This window comes from Pteropus medius, unplaced genomic scaffold, assembly GCF_902729225.1.
Source record: "Pteropus medius unplaced genomic scaffold, Ma_sr-lr_union100, whole genome shotgun sequence".
Taxonomy (NCBI): domain Eukaryota; kingdom Metazoa; phylum Chordata; class Mammalia; order Chiroptera; family Pteropodidae; genus Pteropus; species Pteropus medius.
The window spans coordinates 23,102,081-23,125,905 of record NW_024354875.1 but is presented as its reverse complement, the minus strand read 5'-3'; the positions used below and the strand labels follow the sequence as shown (position 1 = coordinate 23,125,905).

At 39.4% G+C, this 23,825-nt stretch overlaps 1 protein-coding gene and 1 pseudogene across 4 annotated transcripts in view; both read left to right on the top strand.

Annotated features, from left to right (window-relative positions):
• Positions 1-4,111: 4,111 nt before the first annotated feature.
• Positions 4,112-23,825, top strand: part of LOC120597059 (CD302 antigen) — a 107,096-nt gene continuing 87,382 nt past the window's right edge. For 3 of the 4 annotated variants that reach the window (XM_039855735.1, XM_039855734.1, XM_039855733.1), the window contains exons 1-4: positions 4,112-4,346; positions 9,687-10,058; positions 14,613-14,783; positions 17,832-17,996. In XM_039855735.1, coding sequence (XP_039711669.1) covers positions 4,256-4,346; positions 9,687-10,058; positions 14,613-14,783; positions 17,832-17,996 — 799 coding nt within the window. In that variant the 5' untranslated portion in view covers positions 4,112-4,255. The remainder of the gene's footprint in view (positions 4,347-9,686; positions 10,059-14,612; positions 14,784-17,831; positions 17,997-23,825) is intronic. The other variant, XM_039855738.1, reaches the window with a different exon arrangement.
• Positions 12,168-12,286, top strand: LOC120597527 (uncharacterized; annotated as a pseudogene).

The following is a 23,825-nucleotide window of genomic DNA, read 5'->3' as shown; positions in this document are numbered from 1 at the left end:
GGAGCTGGAACCACAGAAGAGACACAGCCACTGCTTGACATACTCCCAAAGCAGAGAGGAGAGAAACACCCTGGATTCTCCCCAAACTTCTATCTCCTACCAGAAACTCCCATTGGTTGAATGTAACCAGAAGGTAGTAGGTGAGGGAGCCTGCGAAATGCAGAATAGCTCCTTGGGATTCAAAGCCAGGAAGAGCAGGAATAGATCTAAGAGAAAACAGGAAACTAACCTGTACGAGAATTGTAAAAGGAAATATAAATAACCAATAAACAGGAAAATCAGCCTCATTAGTGATCAGGGAAATGCAACTTTAAACCAAAATGAGATATCATTTTTGCCTCCAACCAAAAATGTTAAAATGCCAAGTGTTGATGAAAATGTTCAGCAATGGGAATGCTTGCCCACACCATTGGGGGTGCAAACTGAAATGCACATTGCCATTGTCTATTAATGCTGATGCTGAACATACCTTATGCTCCAGGAATTCCACTTCTAAGAATACACACCCAGGACTATCTAGCAGTGCGCACCGAAGAGACATGAACAGAAATGGTCACAGAAGCATTGCTGAGGATAGGAAACTACTCAGGATACAAGGATAGCTGGAACCTATCCAAATGTCCACCAATAAGAAAATGGATAAAGTGCACTTGGTTCTTATAATGGAATACCACACAAGAATGAATGAACTATAGCTACACACACCAATGCAAATGAATGTCACAGAAATAATTTTGAGCAAAAAAGAAAACACAACTTGAAATGATTCCATTTACATAAAACTTTAAAAATATGCAAAATTATATGCATTATTTAAGGAATGAACCTTATATGGAAAATCTGTAAAGAAAGGAATGATAAGTAATTCAGAGTGATTCTGTGTGGGAATAAGGTGACTACAACCAGGAGGAGGCCCACAAGCATAGCTACTCTGTTTTAGATATGATATATGATATATAATTAAAAACATGACTTTAGAGGTCCTAAAAGCTCATGTTCCCACTCTCTAATTGTAATTGAGATAAAATAATAATAACACTCTCACACATTCATGCAAGTTCTATAAGTTAGATTTCCATCTTGGTATCTTCGCTTAAGGCTATTGACCTTGGCAAAGTTATCTTTTTTGCTGTGTTGTCCCAGTTTCCACATTTGTAAAATGACAATAGTAGTAATATTTTCATAGGATGATTGTGCACATGGGAAATGCTCAGCAAAATGGCACCCAGTGGATCACAGGTGTCTGTTATTTTGCTCCAATCATTGCCTCAGCTTGGAGTGTCCTCCTCACCACCTCTACCTATTGAATGTTATTCATCCAAGGACATTCAGCCAGTGCCTAAAGACCCTCCCTCCCACCCTAGTTTATCTTTCCCTCTTTTAAATGCCTAGATTTCCTGTTGTCTGTACCATTTATGAGGCGTTCACCATATATTTATTCACTCATTCATCCAGCAAATCAAGGGCTAGGTACTGGGAACAAAGTAATGACTAAAATAGATACGGTCACCACATTCATGGGTCCTGCAGTGGGGGAAGGAAGATATAGACATTCAGCAAATGAGCAAGTACATAATTAGTCCAGCTCTGCTAAATAATATCAAGACAAATTGCAGGATGCATTGAGAACGTGTCACACAGAAAGCTCTCCTAGACTGCAAAGAAAGATTTCTTTGAGGAAGTGATATTCAGGTGAAATTTGAAGGATACTCTACTTTCTACTGTCACCACAGACAATAAATATTGAGGCTCTATAACCTAGGTGGAGTATTAGTGTACATGTACCTGCAAAAAAAATAAATAATAGCAAGAGGTAGCACATGTTAAATACCAAGTAAACAGAATATACATTATTATTCGGATGTTTGGAATCCCGAAGGGTTAGGATCCTTTTTAGAAACATTTTGTATAAAATGTGAAATTTGAGCAGAGCCTTAACTGGAACTAAGACAAGGGAGGGGGAAAAGAAGCATTCTGGGAATGGCATGGGTAAAATACAAATACATGGGCAGAGATAAGAAAAGGCAAAATAGATTTAGACAGGTAGCTTGAACCAAGGAGTGGCATAGGAAGGTAACTGAAGATAAAAGGTCTGATCATAATGGAGCTTGCTTTTCCCTAGATGGAGTTTCTTTTTATATCATGGGCTTCTTCTCAAAAAAAGAAGAAGGAGGAGGAGGAGGAGAAGGAGGAGGAGGAGGAGAAGGAGGAGGAAGAAGAGGAGGAAGAGGAGGAGGCAAGAAAAGGAAAGGATAAGAAAAGAAAAAGAAAAAAGTTCATTTGCAAAGCTGCATACAATTTCAGTTCAAATTCCCCTGAACTCTTAATCAAGCATCCCTTCTATAAGCAAGTAGCACTGAAAAGATTTGAGTAAAAGAGAAGTGCCCTGTTCCAAACCATGTTTAGAAGGGCTTATTTGCCTAAGAGGCTAATAGTAGTTGGTAGTGATGTCAATTGAGAAACTACTGTAATATAATGCAAGCAGTAGTTCATATCGCCTTAGGCTATGGAAGGGCTCTAAGATTTCATTAATTAAGTAATATTAATTGAAAGCTAACTCTGAGACAAGCCTGGTGCTCCATGTTAGGGATGTGATAATAAAGAAGAGACCACTGCCCTCAAGGAGCTCCAGGCTGAGCAGAATCAGAAGGGCAAGCAGCCACAAATGCAGAGCAATCAGAGGACTAGTTGGGTGTCTTAGTCAGAACTTTCCACCACCATTCCCTAGAGAATCCAGTCAAAGGCTTTATAACCCATTTAAGGCACTTTAACAAACTGCCACAACTCACCTTTCTGCTGTCATTTAGGTTAAGAACCCCACCACAACTACTTTCAACAACCACACATACATACACCCTGCAGGGCAGCCACCCTGGACTCTTGACTGTCTTCTGACACTGCTTTACATTTTCCTGCCTCTATTCTGCCACCAGCTTAGCCTGGTCAAACTCCTACACATAACCCATTCTTCCAGTACCAGTTGAGGTGTTCCCTTCCTTGAAGCTTTGTCCAGTCTCCCCATTCAGTCTGCCCTGAGTTATTGTGTGTGTCTCGGTCTCCCCCAGTATTCAGTAAGCTTGAGAAGGCAGGGATGTTGTCTTTTTATCTTACCCTGGAAGGTACCCAGTTCCTGTGATGGCAACTGCCCAGCGTATCTACCTAACTGAAAGTGGGGAGCCTGGAGGGAGAACACAGCCAAGGAAGATTTGGAACCATCAGCAAAGTCTTGGCAGTTGGAATCAGAAAGGTAACCTAGATATTTCCCTCGTGGAAGACTTCACTCTTGGGGGCCAGAGATCGAGGCCATCAGAGTTATACAGCACATGCTCAATAAACACGAGGTTTAAAAATGTTGGACCTTTGTAACCAGGTAACTTAAGTCACCCTACTTATAATGATAGCAGTTCCCACGGGGAGAGGAGAAATTCTACTCTCACAATTACCTGTTTTGGGCACAGACGTCCACATTTCTACTATTTTTATTAGTTATTATTATTAAATTATTTTTTAGAAAGAGCTTACTTCCTAAGGTCAAATGGTAATAAAGCCAAAGTCATCCTTGGAAGTACTGTAGGGTCTCTCGAATAGCTCTTGCTTTTAATTCTTTAACAACTGCAGGTCGAACTGCAATGTGCATTACCTTCCCTATGTTTGCACTATCAAAATGCAGAAAACGTTGCCAAAGATGACTGAATTTTCTGGCTTGGCTGCAGCTGCACCACGACGGGTGCACATTTCCCTTTTTGAGGTACGAGAGGATGTGGTTGCCTTTCAAATCCAGCCGTGCAACGAAGTCATCACTGACTGAGGTGCGTTAGGCAAAGAACAAGGTCCTACACTGACTGCATTCACCCACCAGGTCGATGCCAAGTCCCAGCAAGTGCCGCGTTCCCTTGACTTTACGAATGAAGAGGCAGGGCCCAGACTCCCCAAAGGCGGTGGTCTGCGCGGGGCGCTGCTTTCCAGCTGCACACTAACTTTCCCGCTCCTTGCTGATCCCGCCAGTCGCAGGTGCGCAGAGCTCTTTGCGCGTCATCATCCCGCCTCCTATCGCCACCCCACCCTCACCGCCCTGCCCCTCCCTGCCTTGAGAACCAAAACATGCTGATCCGATTGGCTGAGAGCGGCGGAGGAGGACTCAGAGCGCCGGGGGAACCTGAGGACTAAGGCGCCGGTGGGGCAGGCTGGGCGCACTGGGAGGGTTGGGTGCCGCCTGCGCCCGAGGAGCCAGTTGAACCGCTGGGGCCTGCTCAGGATGAGGACGCGCTGGCAGACCCCGCGCCCTGCGGCGGAGCTCCTCGTGCTGCTCCTGTGCTTCCGTCTGGCGGAGCCCTCTGGCCACGCAGGTAACTGCGGTGCGTCCGCCCGCCAGCCGGCTAGGGACCTCGACGCCGGCAGATCCGCCGACTTCCCTCTGTTAGGGTTAGGGTTGCGCCCCGGGTCACATTATCTCTGCTTTGCTCGGGGATCTGGAGCCGCATAAGTGAGCCGAATGGGAGAGCTGGGGAGAAGGCGCTCCATTGCTCTTCGGGGTCCGAAAGAGGGCAGGTTGGGGCATGGAAAGGCAGGGCCTTTCTGGTGCCGAGAGCAAGGAGTCCACAGGTAGGAGAGGCGCGCCGAGTCTTTTCTGGGCGGGTCCCCTGCCCCCTCCACACCCTCTTTCCTCTAACTTGCTTCCCTGGAGTTTAGGGCTCCTCAACAGCCTCACGTCCTATCCCGCCCGTCCTGCTTCTTCTTTGCTGGTGGTTCACTTTAGCCACTCGGTGTCTAGAGGTTTCTATCCACAACGCCAAAGATGAGTAATGATTCCGCAACTTCACTGCCTACTGATGCAAGTGAAAAAAGAAGTTAGGTTAAGCCATGTCTCCTAAAGTAACCACGATCAGGACTCTGCTGTGATGCCCACCCCGCGTGCCTCGAGCAGAGATCCTTTCTTCTAATTGGCTTATCAACTCCAAATGATCCCCGTGAGATCGACGGTCCCACAGTGGAGGGCGGGTCTTTTGCCCGAGAATTTCCTGCCTCTCGTTGCAGAAACAGGACCAGGAACCAATACCCTTCGCTGATACCCTTGGTAATGCCAGCCGCACCATAACCCCTTGGAGGCGACCAGAGTTTGCTTTTGCTTTCTCTTTTTGCCTTGGCAAAGGTATACTGAGGACTTTGTTTCTCAGTCGAGCTGCACAATGGGCAGTGTGCAGTCAGCGGGCCGTCCCCACCCCCCACTTCTGTAATCTTTACCGTATGAGGAAGTAAATACTGATCAAGGGAGTTTTTGAAAAACTTCACATTGCTTGTGGCTCTTGTTTTCTTTGCAGCTAAACTAAGTTACGATTTGATTTAGACATTGTTCAAAGAGTGATGGGAAGAGGTTTCTCAGAGTGTCAGTGGCATCACCCTACCTACATCAAGGACCTTTTAGTGGACCCTGCTCTGATTCACACTTCTCCATTCTTCTTTGATCCGTGTTAGAAACTACCAGAAGTCCTTTTATTGCTGTGAGAATTCTATTCTGCATGCCCCACAACCCAGGGAGAAAGTTATCAGCAGCTAACTACAATCGAAGCACACTAACCTTTCAATCACCAAATTCTTGGTTTCCATCTACATCTATTTTAGGTTTATGTTTTGTCTCCCCCCACAGAGCTCAATATTTCCTTAATTTTTGCAATCTCTACAATCCCCGGGCTTTCTCATCAACCAAAGCAAAGAGCATGGGCTTAACTCCATTCTCCTTGCACTAGGTGCTCACAGGTATTTGTTTTCTTGCATCTGTCCTCACCCTTACCAGCTGCTCTGGTTAGCCCTATTAAGGAAAGCACTGGAATTTTGAAACCCCAGCTATTTAGTTAGCTTGTTTGGCAGTGCGTCAGCTTCATGATGCTGGTAATGGCATGCACCTCATCCTATGTACACAGCTAGGTTTGTACAGGTGGTCTCCGTTGCTCAGATGCTAGAGGAATACCTCTGTGACTTTGGGGAAATGCCAATTGCTTAGTTTACTTTTTTGCCTCTTGGAGAGCTAGCAGCTTGAAGTAAACCACTCCTTCAGGAACTTCGGAGTCTCTCACTAGCCTATACTCCCCAATCTGAACTCCATGGATTTCTGACTCTTGATAGACTGCCATGGACCCAACTGTTGCTTCAGGACCTGTCTTGGAACTGACAAACCCAGACTTCCAGTTCTCTCCTGCTGCACCTGTACACTCTGCACACATGGTAGCAACTCCACAAAATGCTTAACAGTTGTAGCTTATGGAAGATCCCCTGAAGTTAAAAATGCTACAGGCTTTATCTTTCATGCCTTCCTGAGAATCTCCCTCTCCATTTGTCTGTGGTTATGAAATGTTGATGTTCAGTTTCTCTTTGAAATGTACAAAGCTCTTTGGTTTAGGGCTTGTAAGACAGGAGTTTCTTAATGATCAGACAATAGTTCTCCTTTGATGGATGTAGAAATACTAAAGAGTCATTTTCAATTTCTGATAACGCTACATAGCCATTTCCTCTCAGACACCACTAGAATGTTTATATAAAACGAAGCAGCTAAACTAAGGGTGATGAGGCTTCTTTTTACCAATCTCTGCTTTTTAGACTTGTCCCAATATTGTATTTGGAGGTAAACATTAAAACTCCATTTAAGACCAGTATAAGGTTGTAAAGTGAACAAGATGCTATATAAGACTATCAGTAAAGAATCTGTTTTGTAAAGTGAACAAGATGCTATATAAGACTATCAATAAAGAATCTGTTTTATAAATTGCTCTGTAATTACCTTTTTAAAGTGTACTGCATTTCTGAAATATTTTATATACTATTATTTAAAAATTTTTCTAAATAAGGAATTATTTTTACACTTTCTTAGTCTTTGTTCCCACTTTTCAACCTACCATCCTGAGGCTGACTGAATGGTTCCTACTAAGGGTACAGAATGATATGGGGAAACATGAGAAGACCTGACTTTCCCTAGTATGTATATTATATACAAATGCTTAAACATACATTATGTATGAAGGCTAATAACAAGTTTCCTTAAATCATATCAGTAATTAATGTCTGTGCTAAATGACTACTATAGATGTCAAATAGTGATACTACATACCAGAGTAAAAACAGATTCAGCATGGGGGAAGTATCTACAATCATAGATGTTTCAATTAGGTAAGAAGTCTGGTAACTCCTCTTTCACATAGCTCCTCCACACCTCTCCTGTAGTCTTTCAAAGTTCCTAGAAGCTTCAAGTCCACAGATGTCCCAGCAGTAAAACATATAGTAAATGGAAAAGGGTACATATTTTTTTCTCTTCCAAACAGTGTATGTGAAGCAGCACTGTCACCTAAGTGCACATGCTCAATACAAATGGAATTAGAATGACCTAAACTGCTGATAGCATTAGCATGACATAATAAAGTTGTAGGCATCTCTTCAAGAAAAATATGTGGTGAACTTAGCAAAGACCAGTAAAACCAACAAGACTAGGAAAACTGTTATCTTGTGGATATATAGGATGTTAGAATTGGAAGTGGCTTAAATATCTTATCCTTCCCTGCTTTCATCTTACATTTAGAGATACGAAGACTTTGGGGAGATTGACTTCCCCGAGGTCTTCCAGCTAACTGGTCGCAGAGGTAGGTCTTTAATGTAGGACCCCTAATTCCTTATTTAAAATGCTATTTTCACTGTACTAAGAGCCATAGTAATCTACTGGATTCTGCAGAGGCAACTTGAAAAATCTAGAACTCCAAACTGCAAAAGTAGACAAAGCTGCTGTTTGCTCAGTTCACCTGTTTAGAGTCAAAGAGCACAGAGCTGAGTGCCCAGTGAGTTTATAGGAGGGGAAGTTTCCAGCAAAGGGATGGCAGCAGCCCATTCTTCTTCAGGAGCAGACTTCTTTTTTTCTGCAGTAATTCCTGATACTTTGAAACACAAGATTTATTTTGGGCAGGTGAAAGAATAGCTTGGGAAAATGGTACATCATGGGTCTGAGTGGCTATTGGATATGTGAGAGGACATTAGAGAAAGTGTGAGTGGTAATCTAAGATAATGCATTTTCCTTTTATGTTGGGTATGGACACCCAAAGTGTCCGTAAAGTAGAGAATGGCAGAGTGATGTCAAAGAAGAGCAAGGGATGGAAGCTACTATGACAAGCATACTGAGCTGCAACCCCATGCAATATTTTTAAATACAATTTTGAAAGTAGAAATAAGTAAAAGTTTTAAAGGATTTTGTTGTTCCTATTGGTTCTCTCATTGCTGCTGCTGCTGCTGCTATTCAAAACAAAAAGTTCCGTCCAAAGTTCAAACTGCAATTGCACTTAATTTTATGGTTATTATTTACATAATGAAATTTCCCCTCAAGTCCTTGGTATGAAAATTTTTTACTCTGAAAACCTGTGGACTATTATTAGGAAAGTGTTAGTAAAACTAGTGATTGTGAAGCTGGAGTCAAAATGAAAGGCCTTTTGGGAACTAAAATTTTACAAGTCCTGCTGAATCCTTCGGTTCATTGATAATGGTTATTTAAGTCTGTCTAAAATATTTCAGCTTTACTCTCCTCAACATGAAATTCTGTGCTATAACTTCAAAAAAATTGTCATTATAAAAGGCCAAATTATTCAGTTGTAGTTTATTGTAACAGATGTGAATCTTGCTCCACAAACTCATGTGTGTAAGAAACAATGCATTATTTTCATAAAATCAAATTCAATTTTATCCTGAGGTCCTTTTCGCCAAGTTAACAGAACTTCAGTTTCGTCATTACTGTGGTCTTCCCCAGATCACACAAAACTGCCAGGGGAACATTCACGGATGATCCTCCCTTTAGCGTTCAGCTCACACTGCTTGCTTCTGAGTTTTCCATTGTCCAGATCTAATGGGTCTTAAATCCTGTGGCACAGGTGATTGCTGGAGCTCAGGTTTGGCCTCCCTAGGTGATCCATGCAGTTAGTCCCCTGGCCCCTCCCACAGGGGTTTCCGGTCACCTTCCTGGAGGTGCTACACGGAGCCGGCCACATGTCCCCCCTGCTCTCAGAACCCAGACCTCCATTGCCTCTCATCCCTTTTTATCTGTCTACTTCTGCCCCCTCAGAAGTCTCCCCATCTCCTCTGAGACATATTAATGTCATGTAATAATTTACCTTGCCACAGTAAAGTATAAGTAAGACAGAATTGTGGTCCTGAATAGGCTCAGGATATTTTTTTATTGAATGTAGACCACCTGTCTAAAGAAGGTCAAGACTAAGGCACGTCTTCATCTTGTTAAATAAAGGGGGAAATGGTTCGTGGGATGACAATAACGAATATGCATACTATTTATTCTAAGTGCTTTACATGTGTGAGCTCATTTTATCCTCGCATCTACTGTATGAAGTACTATTTTACAAAGGAGGAAACCGAGGCATAGCCATTAAATAACTTGCCTTGATTACGTGGCTAAGAAGTAGCAGAGGCAGACTATGAGCCCAAGCAGATGGACTCCAGACCCCAGGCTCTTCTCCCACACTGTACTGCCCCTCTGGCAACCACCGTCCTCTGACCTCGTGTAGTTAGTACATTAGAGTTTATACAGCTTGGAGGGTGGGAACGGTCCAGTGGTGCTCAGACTCTCCTCAGCAAACAGGGGCCAAGGCACATTAGTCACATAATTCAGAATCCTGATACATCTTCTTTGACGGTCTGTCTTGACTCAGGTAATGATCCATTCACGATCGTCAATGAAAACACGGGCAAGTGCATCAAGCCGCTGAATGACTGGATAGTAGCACAGGACTGTGACATAACCGAGGACATGTTATGGAAGTGGGTGTCCCAGCATCGGCTCTTTCATTTGCAGTCCCAGAAGTGCCTTGGCTTAGATATTACCAAACCCACGGATTCCTTGAGAATGTTCAGCTGTGACTCCAATGCCATGTTATGGTGGAAATGTGAGCACCACTCTCTGTATGGAGCTGCCCAGTCCCAGCTGGCCCTGAAGGGTGGACACGCCATAGCAAGTAGAAATTCATCTGATGTCTGGAAGAAAGGAGGCTCAGGGGAAGCCCTCTGTGACCAGCCTTACCATGGTGAGTATTGGAGAGGGACTTTGACTCATTTGCTGTTGTGTTTGGTACATGTAGCATTGAACATGCACAACTGACAGCAGATAAAGTTGTACACTGGTAAGGGCAGTGAACCAGCATTCAGTTCCAGGCACTGGGCAATAACTTTGAGCTGCCCCTGTGAGGTCGGTGCTCTTTGCCCTGTTACAAGTAAGGCCAGGATTAGGTGCCTCGCCAGAGGTCACACAGCCATTCTCTGGCACACTGGGATTTGGGATCTCTCTGGAGCTTGAGCATATGTACTTCCTATGATTATATTCTGAATTCCAGAGCAAAAGAAAACTTAGAGTAACAGGATATCCTTTGTACAGGATAAAAGTCAAATGATCTAATAAAGTCAGACCTATTCTAAGTTTTAAAAAGTAGAAAAAAGAAAAAAAAAAGAAACATATTTTTTTTGTCTGCAGATTTTGATGTAATGGTAAACTTTTAAGAACCTCCTGTGGGTTTACTTACTTATTTTTATTTTTGGCAAGGCTATCACACTTTAATGTTTGTATTTATGATTCAGCATTTTCAGTGGACTTTTTCTCAGTTGCTTCCCAAAATGAGTATGTAAATATTACCTTTAAGGGAGCTGATTGTGAACTTTGTTCTGAGTCTAGAGACTGGATTATAAGGAATTTCTAAGTTTAAGAAGAATGAGTAGATTTATTTTTTAAACCTCTAAATGTAATTAGCTATCACCCAGGCATATCTTTTCTATTATGTCGCTCTAAATTACATCAAATGTTGAGATATATATATGTAGATATATACATACATATTTAATTATCTAAGTCTTAACTATTACCTTTGCTCTTCTTTGTAAATTTACATAGCTTTACAGAGGTTTTCCTCTTTTCTTAAAGCTCACTTAAGCTAAATTTGGCCTCCCATCTTTCCCCTTATTTGCGCAAGTTTTTGTCCTGGGGGAAACCTCTTTCTATTTCTTGGATTTCTTAGTGAAGATGCATCTTCCTCTGAGAGGTCAGGTTCTACTGTTATGGGGAAACATTAGAGCATTAAGGGTGGACTTTTCCTTTTCTTCAATTCTCAACCTTTGAGTAATTGAACAAGTCTCTTTCTGCTAGCCAGCTTCCTCTTAACCTTAAAAAGTGATTGGTTTCTGGGATAACACTTAATGGCAAGTTTAAATGTTGTGCTATAAAAGCCTTTCTCCAACTGGGCAGCTAAGAGAAAACATGGAACCAAACGAAATACCTTTTGAACTGGATTTGACTTGTCTCATTGTATTTGTTCAAGAATCAGAAAGGATAGTTTTCTTGGCAGGGCTCTTTCTATCTTCTGCCCCTAATTTCTTTGAAAGATATAGTTGTAATTGTAAATTCCTCTAGTCCCCTAAATAACTTTATTTTAGTATAACTGGTTTTCTTTGTAATTCTATGTGTTTTATTTTATGCATTTATAATATTCTTCTGAGAATGGGGCCCATGCACTTTACACAGTTTCCAAAATGATCAGTGGCTCAAAAAGGTTAAGAACCCATCTGGGGCACCACCTCAGAGAGAGCTAAACAGGCATAAAGCGTTTCTTCACCTTACCAAATACAACATTTGAAACACTAAATTTCCTACCAAGAAATTTAGAAGTTTAGAAAAGGCACATGTAATTCTGACTTGACAACACATACCTCAGGTTTTAGTTTGTACAGAAGCAAGGACCAAACCTGCCTCCTCTTCATTCCTCTCTGGATAACTGGTATTGTCCAAGTCATATGTGTCAGAAATCTACAAGTCATCCTAGAGTTGTCCTGCTTTCCTCTCCCTCCATTCAAATTTAGTCAAACATTAAGTCCTGACAATTTTATTCTTCTAAATTGATGCAGTTCCTTCTTGTTTTTAGGTTAGAGATTGCTGTCTTAGCTACAGAATTAACTAGGACTGTCAGACTCCCCATATTGTCCTCCCCTTATCTAGCTATTAGAGATAAGAAAGATAAGATACCTAAGTCCCAAAAAAGTGAAGTCCAAGGTTATCAAGCTTGTCATAGCAAAGCTACAGCTCAAAACCAAGATTTCTCCCTTGGCTTTGCTATAATTTTTTTTTACTTCTAATATAAAAACGTTTGTCTGTCTATGGCCATGCCACCCTGAACGTGCCCGATCTCATCTGATCTCAGAAACTAAGTAGGGTTGAGCCTGGTTAGTACTTGGATGGGAGATCACCTAAGAATACCAGGTGCTGTAGGCGTTAAAAAATAAAGAAATAAACTAAATAAACTAACTAACTAACTAAATAAATGAAAACCGATTGTCTTCATGTCCTGTGTTGCCTCTCTCCTTAACCTCTATCCCGTGCGAGTTTTGTTCACAGAGAAAGCTTTAGTTGTATACATTTTATGAATACACTGCTTTCACTAGCATCCAGATGTGCATCTGTATGGTTAAGATATCTTGGCTTCACTAGCACACTTTGAATTTTGAATCTTGCAGAGGAAATGGACTTTTAGTGTAGGGGTGGCTGTAGAACTCTGAATTTTGAGCAACTCTTAGAAGCCTGCCAACCTCTTGAACCATTGGAGCTTTTAGTCTCATATGACCGAAGTACTTATATTAGTTTTCCATGTATACGCCTCATTTATTTATAGGCTGCTGTTCTTCACACATTTAGAAGATTCTTCTTAGGAAAGCCTGTCTCTCTCAGGAAACCCATAGGACTTAAGTCCAGCAGCAGCAAAGAAATGTGTGAGACTAAAACTCTTAGTGAATAGTTAGCATAATTTAGCTGCTGCGGTTGTGGTGGTTGCTATATGCTTTTCATTCTGCAGAGAACATTGTGAATAGGAGAGCTTTTTAAGCTCAGCTTCGAGCTATGAAACATAACTTGAAACCTAAGGAGACAGCCATTGATGTCACAAAATGTCCTTATATGTCAAGGACTCTAATCAGAGAGCTGGTTCTCATCCCTGTCATTTGCAGCTGAATGACTGAAATGTTTCACTTAACTACTCTGCAAAAATGGGGATTTCACAAAAAAGTGCAATACTGGCCCTACTGATCTCAAGGGCTTATGGTAAAGAGCAAGTGAAAGCACTTCATATTAGAAACACAAGGATTTAGGGAAAAAAAAAAAAAAACCCTGCCGGTTCTACAAGCAATAGTCATTTGCTGTCTTTTTAAGTGTTGTGATAGGGGAATAGAAATTGGTCATGAGCTCTTGGGAGTTTGGGTATGGTTGAAAACAAAACATAAGTAATAAGCAAGATCCTTATAAAATATAAGGACAAATTACTCTTTAACAGAAGTACCCTGTTCAGAACCATTTAGATGTCAGAGGAAAACAAAACCATGTTCTTTAAAGGATTGTTTGCCAACAAAAACATCTAAGTTATTTTTACCTTTTGCTGTATCACTGTTTAATATATTCTAAACTATTAAATTTAGTTTCATACTTCAGTTAAGTGAACATTTGAGAATAATAAAGGATGTGGAATCAAATACTATCTTAAGGATACTTTTATGCAAATCTATGAGACATTCTAAGAGACTTTAAAAACCTGGTAAAGGGTAAGATCTGATTATTATGCTTTACCTAATAGCCATTATTTAATCTCTTAATGGCCATAGTTTTAAACAAATTAAGGATGTGGAAATGGTGACCAAAATAGTTACAGGGTTGGCTATTCTATAAAAACACCTTGCCAAGAGATCTGTTATCAGGATAAATATTGAGCACTTCCTCTAGTATTTCCAGTCATTTTAGGTTAAAATAATTTTTCAGTTCTTGACCGTTACCAGGGAAAATTATTAAAATGAAAAACAATTCTGCTGCCTCGCTGACCACCAGCTGGTCCCATGACTGCACAGCTGAAACTGGTTTTTCTTTTACAACCTGAATCATGGTGTCCTACCTCTCTCAAAAATCCACTGAGATACAGCAGCTCTTCCTCCCACTTCCTCAAAACCCACAGCCTCAATTCGACCACCAGTCTGTGAAGAATAAGGCTATTTGTCCATCTCTCTAACTCCACATTTGGTTCCAAAGTCCACACCCACCCTGAGTAATTCCAATGTATTTTTCTGGCCCCACTTATAATAAAGAAAAGAGAATGGATTTTAAGTTTAATCTCAGGCAGGGCCCTCCTTCTGATGAAGTAATCTGCCAACCACAGTTGTCTATTGATCCTTACTTGATCAAGCCACAGTCTTTTAGCACTTCATCACACCATAATAAATAAAGCTTTACATGGATTATCTCATTGAATCCTCATGAACAAACATATGAGCTTGGTACTATTATTCCTAATTTGCAAATGCAGAAACAGGCTAAGAGTGGTTGGAGAGCTTGCCCACAGACACAACTGGTCAGTGGGGGAGCCAGCATTCAAGTCCAGACTTGAGCAATCAGCATCCAAATTGTCGATTTCCACACCATGCAGCCTACCCAGATACTGTATTCTCATAAGTGAAAACAACGACCTTTCGTTCAAAGCAGTTTTAGAAATTGGTTAACTGAAGCTGATTATCCAGTTTCTAACTCTCCTTTCTTCTGTTCCTCCCCTCCCTGCAACCCGCAGAGATATATACCAGAGATGGGAACTCCTATGGGAGACCTTGTGAATTTCCATTCTTAGTTAATGGGACCTGGCATCATGAGTGTATCCTTGATGAAGACGACAGTGGGCCATGGTGTGCAACTACCTTAAATTATGAATATGATCAAAAGTGGGGCATCTGCTTAAAACCAGGTATGTATAGACTAGTAAACTTTATATTTAGAAAGAAAAAGATATCATTTCTATGAGGCAAAAGGAAGAAGGAAGAGTCCAAGATGATTTTAAAAATGACTACCACAAATATTATCCTAGATAAGAAGTATATATTTGAGGAAAGAGGGAGAAGTAATATGTAGCTATGAACTTGCTTTCAGAAGAAGGCTGGGAAGCAAACCAAGGCTGGATAGTGTCATGGAAGGCAAAGGATGAGGGAGTGTTCTGTAGCCCAGATCCCTCGGGGAGAGAAAGTAGACAAGGCATGGACAGTTAAGAAATTGCTGATGACCTTTAACTGAGAAGTTTCAAAAAACTAGTGGCAGCAGAAGCTGGGTTATAATGAACTGAAGCATGAACAGAAGGGGAGTAAGCTTCTTAAGTTTTATGGAAAAGAAAAAGAGGGAGGGAGGCAGTTTGAGGGGGATAGAGGTTGAAGAAACACTATTAGGATGGTGGACGCTTGAATATGTTTATGGCCTGAAGCAAAGAGTCGGAGCAGATATTCCTGGCGCTCTCAAAAATAGTGACATTTTTCCCTCTGCCATTCCTCTATATTGGTCAGAGCATTTTTTTTCTAATTGCTTCTTAGAAACAAACAATTCAGGGTATGCTAAAGAATTTATTTTCTTCAGAAAGAGAGAAAGAGAGATCAAAGTAGCAGTTGCATTATTATCTGGTATATAACTTTCCAATCAGGTGAGAATTAAAGGGATTCACAGTACTTGACATGTAATGAGTACTCAAGAAATGTTTTTCATGGGCAACAAGTTGGAAGAATCTGTAGTAAAGAAAAAAGGAACAGCTCCAGACCTGAGTAATAATACTTAATACTTATAAGGCCCTGCCAAGTGTCAGGTACTATTCTAAACACTCAACTTATATTAACTTATTCAATCCTCACACAACCCTATATAGTAGGAATAATTATTTATCCCCATTCTAAAGATTAGAAAGATAAATCATTCTAAAGATGAGAAAAGTGCAGTACAGGGGAGATAAATCATTTGCCTATAAGGCCACGCAGCTAATAAATTTCAGAGCTAGGAAATCCAATCCCGAAGTCCTTGTCCCAAACAACTGTATTATCCTGCCCCATTCAGCATCCAACCTGGTGATCTAGTAATGCTGATCCCTCCTTGAGGGAACCTGAGATTTAAAATGTGGTTCCAAACAACATGAAGAGGTTATACTGAGCCAATGATTCTCAAATTTCAGGATGCAACAGAGTCACTGGAGAGTTTGTCAGAACATAGATTTCTGGGGCCTACCTCCAGAAATTGTAATTCAGGAGATTTAGAGTAGGACCCAAGAATTTGCAGTTTAATGAGTTCTCAGATCATTCTGATGATGCTGGTCTGGGGACCACACTTTGATAATTACTTTTTTAGGTAGAGGCACAGGCTTTTCAACACCTAGAACTTACTAAAAAATAAAAAGCCAATATTAATAACAAGCAGAGTTTGGTTAACCAGACAACAGTTTTATTTAAATGTCACTATAATCTGGATTGAAATTTTAGATATGCAAGGGAGCTTAGGAGTTATCCAGTGCAAACCCTCACTTCTTAGGTGAGAGGCAGCAGATCCAGACTGATAAAATGATTTGCCAGGGTCAGACCCCATCCATGTGGAGCCTGGTAGAGATCCCACGATTCCCACCCTCCTTTCTCAATGTATGTATCCCACTGTGCCTTGCTGCCTCAATTGCCATGTGTCTCAATGCCCTTAGCTTCTTTGGGATGGGAGTGGAGGGGAGGGTGTTATTAATGCATTCATATGCCTCCCAGAGTTATTTTTCTGAAAGAAGTAAGCCTGTGAGGTTTTCAAACCCAAGGACTTGCTAAACCATGGAGCTTTAATTTTATAGCAAACACATGTCTATTCTCCTGGAAGCTTCTAGATTTATAAGCATAGACCCTCAGTGGTAATAAGGAACCTTTAGGTAATATACTTATAAATCTACCTATTTGGTTTTCACCAAATGTCACAGCAACCTTTGTTACTATTTAGGCCATTCAGAAGTGGCTGAAAGAGCAGTGTTAGCCATTCAGAAGGTCGGTAAGACCAGATTCAGAGACCAGTGCTCTGATTATATCTCTGCCACAAATACTTCTAAATCTTTGTTCCCATCTGTGAAATGAGGATGCTAGCCAAGATTAGATGTAAGGGCCCTTCCAGCTTGAAAGCCCTTGTAATATGTGACTGGTTATGAAATGCCCTTTGGAAACCCCCAATGTGAAGCCTGGGACACATTTGATGTGACCTACATTGGGTTTTCCTTCTTGTAGAGAGCACAATGGAGTCTTTGAGTATATTTTTGTATCAAAATCTATACATTTTGTTCAGGAAACAGCTGGAAGGGTTTTTGTCTCAAATGATACATGATTAAAATGTTTTAAATATTTATTAAAGAAAAGAATATGTACATTATACAATGAATGTATATGTTTGTATACATATGCACGCATATGTACATATACATATAGAATGATAATTATATAATATTAAGTATATACCATATATTAAACCATCTATTAAAATATTAAGGAGACACTTGGACTGGGTTCCCAAATAACAGTCACTTGGGCTCTAAATCTTGGGCATTTAAGCAGTATGCCTGCACACACACATATACATGCAGTGGTTACACTGCAGGCTGTGTGCCAACCCCTCTACAGTCTGGCACCATCTTCACATGAGCTTGTTTTCCATTAACTCGGGTTAAACAACATGAGCACAGTTGAAGACTCCCACCTTTAGGCAGAGGGTAAGCATGGGCTAATTGATATGGGATAAAGGGAGAGGGGAAGATAAGAGAGTGGAAGCTTTAACCAGCCTGAGTCATTTGGTGTCCTGCGACTTCAAATTCTTTGTGTAACCAAAGAATCAAAATGTGATCTAATCAAGCAATAAGCTTAGCATATCCTAAGTGTAAGCAAATTGAATTGCAGTATTTGTAAGCATTCTAAGTAATAGAAAACATTACGCACTTACTTTATGATCACTCATATCTTTTTATCAACAGAAAATGGCTGTGAAGATAATTGGGAAAAGAATGAGCAGATTGGAAGTTGCTACCAATTTAATACTCAGGCAGCTCTTTCTTGGAAAGAAGCTTATGTTTCATGTCAGAATCAAGGAGCCGATTTACTGAGCATCAATAGTGCTGCTGAATTAACTTATCTTACAAGTAAGTTTAACTTGCATATGGTAGAGCCAGTTTCTGGAATTATAAAGATGCTGTCTACCTCTATTTTCATATCCAAATATGTTGTTTTGTGTATATATTTTTCTATCTTCTCTTGGGATTAAACTTCAACACTGAAGCCCACAAGCAAAAAAGTATTGAATGTAATCCTTCCATTCAAAATACATCTCATGATGGAAACTGAAAAGTTAATATTTGGAAAATAGAGTGAGGTAGCACGATTAAACTGCTACTCTAAGCTTAATTAAAAGGATTTGAAAAAAAAGATGAACATTAAACTCTTTGAACATTGAAAAGCGGGGGACTCGAAGAAGGTAAAGATGGCTGAGTCATGTTAGATGGCCTTAGTAAAGTCTCATGTTTAAGTTAACGAGTGCCGTCCACGGGGCAGGGAGTGTTTTAGGAAATCTTAAAGTGGATTTAATGACATGGACACATGGAGTGGGTAGGATTTTGTTTTGCTTTGGAGTGGTGCTGACAATTTTCAATTTTTTAATTATGAAGACATAAATCATATAGACAAGAATAGAAAATAACCTAATAGAGACTTGTGTAGCCGCCACCCCAGCTAAATTTACATGAACATTTTATCATACTGCTTTACATGGATTGAATCCCTTTCTCTCTCCTCCTGTACCCTTCTCTCCTTCCTTGCTTCCCTCCCTTCAAAGAATAAAATATTAACAGGGTTCAAACCCCATGCCCACTTCTCAAAATAATCATCCCTTGAGTGCTCTTACATCATATATACGTATAAATCCTATATATATTTCCATTATACTATTGGTCTATGTTTGAAAATGATACAAATACTATCTTATTTACCCATATATGTTTCTCCATGTCAACTGCTGCTGTACGGTATTACATTTTATAATGAATAAACCACAGTTTATCTATTGCCTTATTGAGAAACAAGATGTTTTCAGCTTTTACTATTACAAACTATTACCTCTGCAAGGAACATCCTTGTATGGGCCTCATCGGGCAGACATGTTTGAGAGTTTCTCTAGAGAAGGAATAGCCGAGTCATGGGGTGCACTCCTCTTCACCCCTAATCAAAAATCCCAAATTGCTTTCCAAAGCGATTGTAGTAAACACACCTCCACTAGCACAGACTTATTAATTGGCCAATATGGTTAATGTGAAATCATATTTTATTTTGATTTACGTTTTCTTGACAATTAATGTGGTTTTGCATCCTATGTTTATTAGGCATTCATTTTTTCTTTGTGATTTGCCAGTTCATATCCTTTGCCTATTTTCTGTTGAATCGGTTGCCTTTTTCTTATTGATTTGTTACAGTTCTTTATATATTCTGGATACTAATCTTTTCCTACTCTTTGGTCTTTTCACTTTATTTTTGTTGCCTGTTATCATAAAAAATACATTAATTTTAATTTGGTCAAACATCAAATTTTAAAAATGCTCTGTGTTTATTTATATTATTTGGCAAGTTCTTTCTTGGCCCTAAAGTGATAAAGATATCCTCTCATGTTTTCTTCTAAGAGTTTATAATTTTGCTTTTCATAGTTACATCTTTAATCCTTTGGAATATAATTTGTAGAGGTGGGAATCTAATTTATCTTTACACAATTGGATAGTCAGTTTATCAAGCACTATTTCACATTTCCTCCTCTGATTTATTATGCCATCTCTAATAAATATAAACCCTCTTATTATATGTGGGTTGTTTCTAGGCTTTCCATCTATTCCTTTGGTTCATTTATCTCTGTCTATTCCAAATTGTTTTACTTAGTTCAGTCTCACATAGCAAATCTTGGTTTTTGAATGAGCAAATTCTCCTTTATTCATTTTTTTTCTTGAATCACCTTGCCTATTTTTTTTGACCATTTATTCTTTCACATGAATTTAAGGACCACCTATTAATCGCAATAAAAACCCTATTGGAACTTTAGAATTACATCGAATTATAAATTAATTAGGGAGGCATTGCAGTCACTACATTAAGTCTTCTCATCCATGAAAATAGTATGCCTTTCTACTTATTGAAAGTTTCTTTTATGTACTCAGTAAAATTCTATAAGTGTTGCCCATCTTTTACCAGGAAGTTTATGAAGTTTTTATATTATTTTTAAAAATCAAGAAACCCAAATTACTGAGTCCCTGATGATTTCTTCAATAAATGAAAAATCATAATATATGATGATGATGATGGTGATGATGATGATGATGATGATGATATTCCAGACAGAATACTAAATGCTTTTTATACATTATCTTATTTAATCCCATATGAGGTAGGCGTTATTGTTGTTATGCTCGTTTTGCAGGTGACAGAATCTAAGGCTCACAGAGGACGTGTAACTTGTTCAAGGTCACCCATGAGTAATTAGCAGAGTTAAAATTTGAACACAATCAATTCGACTTGAAAATTAGCTATATCAGAAATGTACCTGCATTCAGCTTTTATAAAACTATTAAGTTCTTTGCAGACAGAGATGGGTCTTCCTTTTGCACAAAACTTTAAGCATTATTTCTATGTATTAAACACCTATTGACTAATTCAAATAAATTCTGTCACACTATTTTTTGATAATCATAAATATTTGATAAATGCTCACTATGAGCAAAGCCCTGATACTTCCAGATAAATAAATATCATTACAACCCCATAGACAGTATTTTTATCCCCACCTACAGATAAGGAAATTGATGCTTAGAAAGAATATAACGAACAACACACAACCAAGTGAATATAAGAAATGGGATTTGAATATCAACACATATAACTCCAGAGCCCCTACTTTTTACTGTACTACTTATTCCTCTTACATATCTTTATTTATTTCTTCTCACTATTAAAAGCCTTCTAGTCTTTTGTAATGCTTTTTGGTTAAAGTCTTATGCAGATCTCTTTTCTTATAGTTTTTACTTTTTCTCGTGTTGTTCGATACTTGAATAATCAGACCTCTAGAATGAAAATCTATTAAGCCTAATGGGCTAGTGGTTAGCAATGAAATTCTATTCCAGACCTCACTGAAATTTTACAAAAAATATTGTAATTTTTTTTTTTATGTAGAAGATGCTTTTTTTTTTTACAGGCTAATAAAGAAATATTAAACTCAACTTAACTAGATATAATACATTTGTCATAAACCCTATAGATTTGAGGCCTACCTAAGTGGAAGACTGGATAGGTGGAAAGTGCAATAAATTTAAGTCTCCTGGAATATTAGCGTTTTTGGAAAGTGATGACTATAATGAAGGGGAAAAGTGTCAAAGTATGACTATCAATCTAACGATGCACTTGGAAGAATGAACGTTTCAGAATTGCTTTATGCATCCATTGAAAGTAAGATACTATGTTAAAAGACCCAGTTGTCTCCTACCCTTGGCCAGACACTCTACGTTTTATGTATATCAGTAATTTTAGCGATACATCCCCTTTTAACGTTTCAAGTTCCTCTTTCACTGTGAATGCTGTTTAGGCATATCAGTGGGCCTTTCCCAAGGCTCAAGAAAGCTGTACTTTAACATCTGAAACTCAAAGTATCCAAATATTGAAAATTTCTTGAAGTTTCTATTAGCTTTCCCTTTACTGAAAACTACCACATATAAACATTGGGCTAAGAGCAGTGAGGCCAACAAAAGTGAGTCAGACAGATTTTGTGATCAAAATGTTTGATCTAGTTGAGGAAATAGAGTTGTACGTATACAGAACATAATGGCGAATGTTATTCCCAGACAGTCTCTGGTTTGGTAGCTAATCGTTGGGTGGGACCAGGGAATCTGCTGCCAGAAAAAAAAAGCAGAAACAGCCCCTGTGAAGCTAAGTCTCATGCAGTCTGAAAAAGCTATCTTTTTCCTTTCTGCTTGCCTTGTACCTAATTAGGTTTGATTTTGTTTTACCTATCCAGAGGCCTAGGTGGGGGACTTGGCTTCCTTATACTCACTGGATTTTGTTTGGGAGGCAGGTTTCCCATGACTCTGGCCTTCCCAGGGAACTTCTAACCACAGATTCACCCCAGAGCTACAAGAGAGGACCCTATAGTTTTCAGAGCAGGAGCAGCACATTTTCATTCTTCCTAATCTGCCTCCATGTTGAGGGGCTATTCACTCTGAGCCACCTTGACAGGTGCCCCAAGGCTAGATCGGGGTCCCTGCTGACTACGGCCTCTCCGATGCATTAGAAGAGGCTCTCATCTGGTTCATCCCAGATACATGACCTTTATCAGGCTCTGTCGTCTCTCACTGTAGGGAGAGGAATAGAAATATAGAGTCAGATCTGAACAAGGGTCTTGAGAACAATCAAGAAATATCTGCCTTAGTAAACTTGCCCATTTGATTAGTTATGGGGATTTATGCTAGCAATCATGTTTCTTGATGGCAAAGATGAGGGTAAGCAGAGTCTCATATTGGTCAACTTCTTGCTTGGACTGTATGTAGAAAAAAAGTACAGCTCCAGATTGTCCGGGCCATATAAGAAATCCCTGCCCTTTGTATTTGGCCAACCAGAACTTTTAGAATTTATCCATTTCCCATTCACATCCACTCAGGATAAGACACATAAAGAGCATTCCTGTTTGTCAATGCAGTCACAATTTTAAAATTCTCTGATTCTAATGAAGAATAAGTTATCAATACAGATCACAAATAGGACAGCATAATGAAGCAAATTAAGAGCCTGACAGCATCCAAAGATCCTTTTATTCCATCATAAATATGTCCTTGCTATGTGCAGGTAAACAGTAGGATTATTCAAAGGGAGTGATAGAATTATTCAAAGTATTCCTTCGTGATACTGATGAAGTCTTAGCAGGTTCTTGAATAATTCTGTTGACTTTCTTGCAGTGGTGTGAAAATCCTTTCGATAATTCACACATTCTTTACATTCTTTTTCTAATACACATGGACCCATACAAGCACAATCTCATCCATTGCCTGTGGGAATATGCATGTTGTCCTGCATATCTGCAATTGGCCCTGCTATTTAAATTATTTCTGCTTCTTTATCTTTCTTCTTTTTTGCCGATGGCATCTTATTTTCAAATGATAAATTGGAATGATACATCTCTACGGTATTGCGCACAGGCACTTGCGTGTGTGTATGTGTGTGTCGCATTCTTTATTTCCAATCTAAATGTCTCCTTTGGACTCTAGAGCTGTATATACCATTGTCTACCAAACAACTCTTGGACATATTTCTGAAACAGTACTGATAACACTTTACCATTTTAGAAGTCCACAAAATCTGTCCAATAGATTAAAATCCTCATGAAGGCAGGTACTGTCATTTTGGTTTTTGTATCTTTAGTACCTGGCAAATAATACATGCTTAATGAATTTAAACTGCTAGACTGGAATACAATCAGATTTTTAAGATCTAGATATGCAACAGAAACTGCTTTTTTTATATAACTGCTTTTTAAAAATTTATTTTTCATTTATAGTTGATATACAATATTATATTAGTTTCAGGTGTATAACATAGTGACTAGACATTTATATACCTTATGAAGTAATCACCTCAATAAATCTAGTACCCATACATAGTTATTAGAATATTATAACTATATTCCCTATGCTGTACTTTATATCCCTCTGACTATATAACTGCTTTCTGACAAGTAGTGAAACAGTTATTCTGAAAAATTCTGTTTTTACCTTAGAAGAAAGAAAATTGCACAAGCTAATGAGAAAGCTGAATTGAATCAGCTCATCACCCTTGGGTTTCTCAGTAGTCTGAAGTTTTTTTGTGTATCAGCATTGCTTGCCTTTGTTGGACAAACAGCCTCCTACAGGGATTTCTGCCTTGCATCAAGTCCTTCAGATATTTTTGCTTTTAGT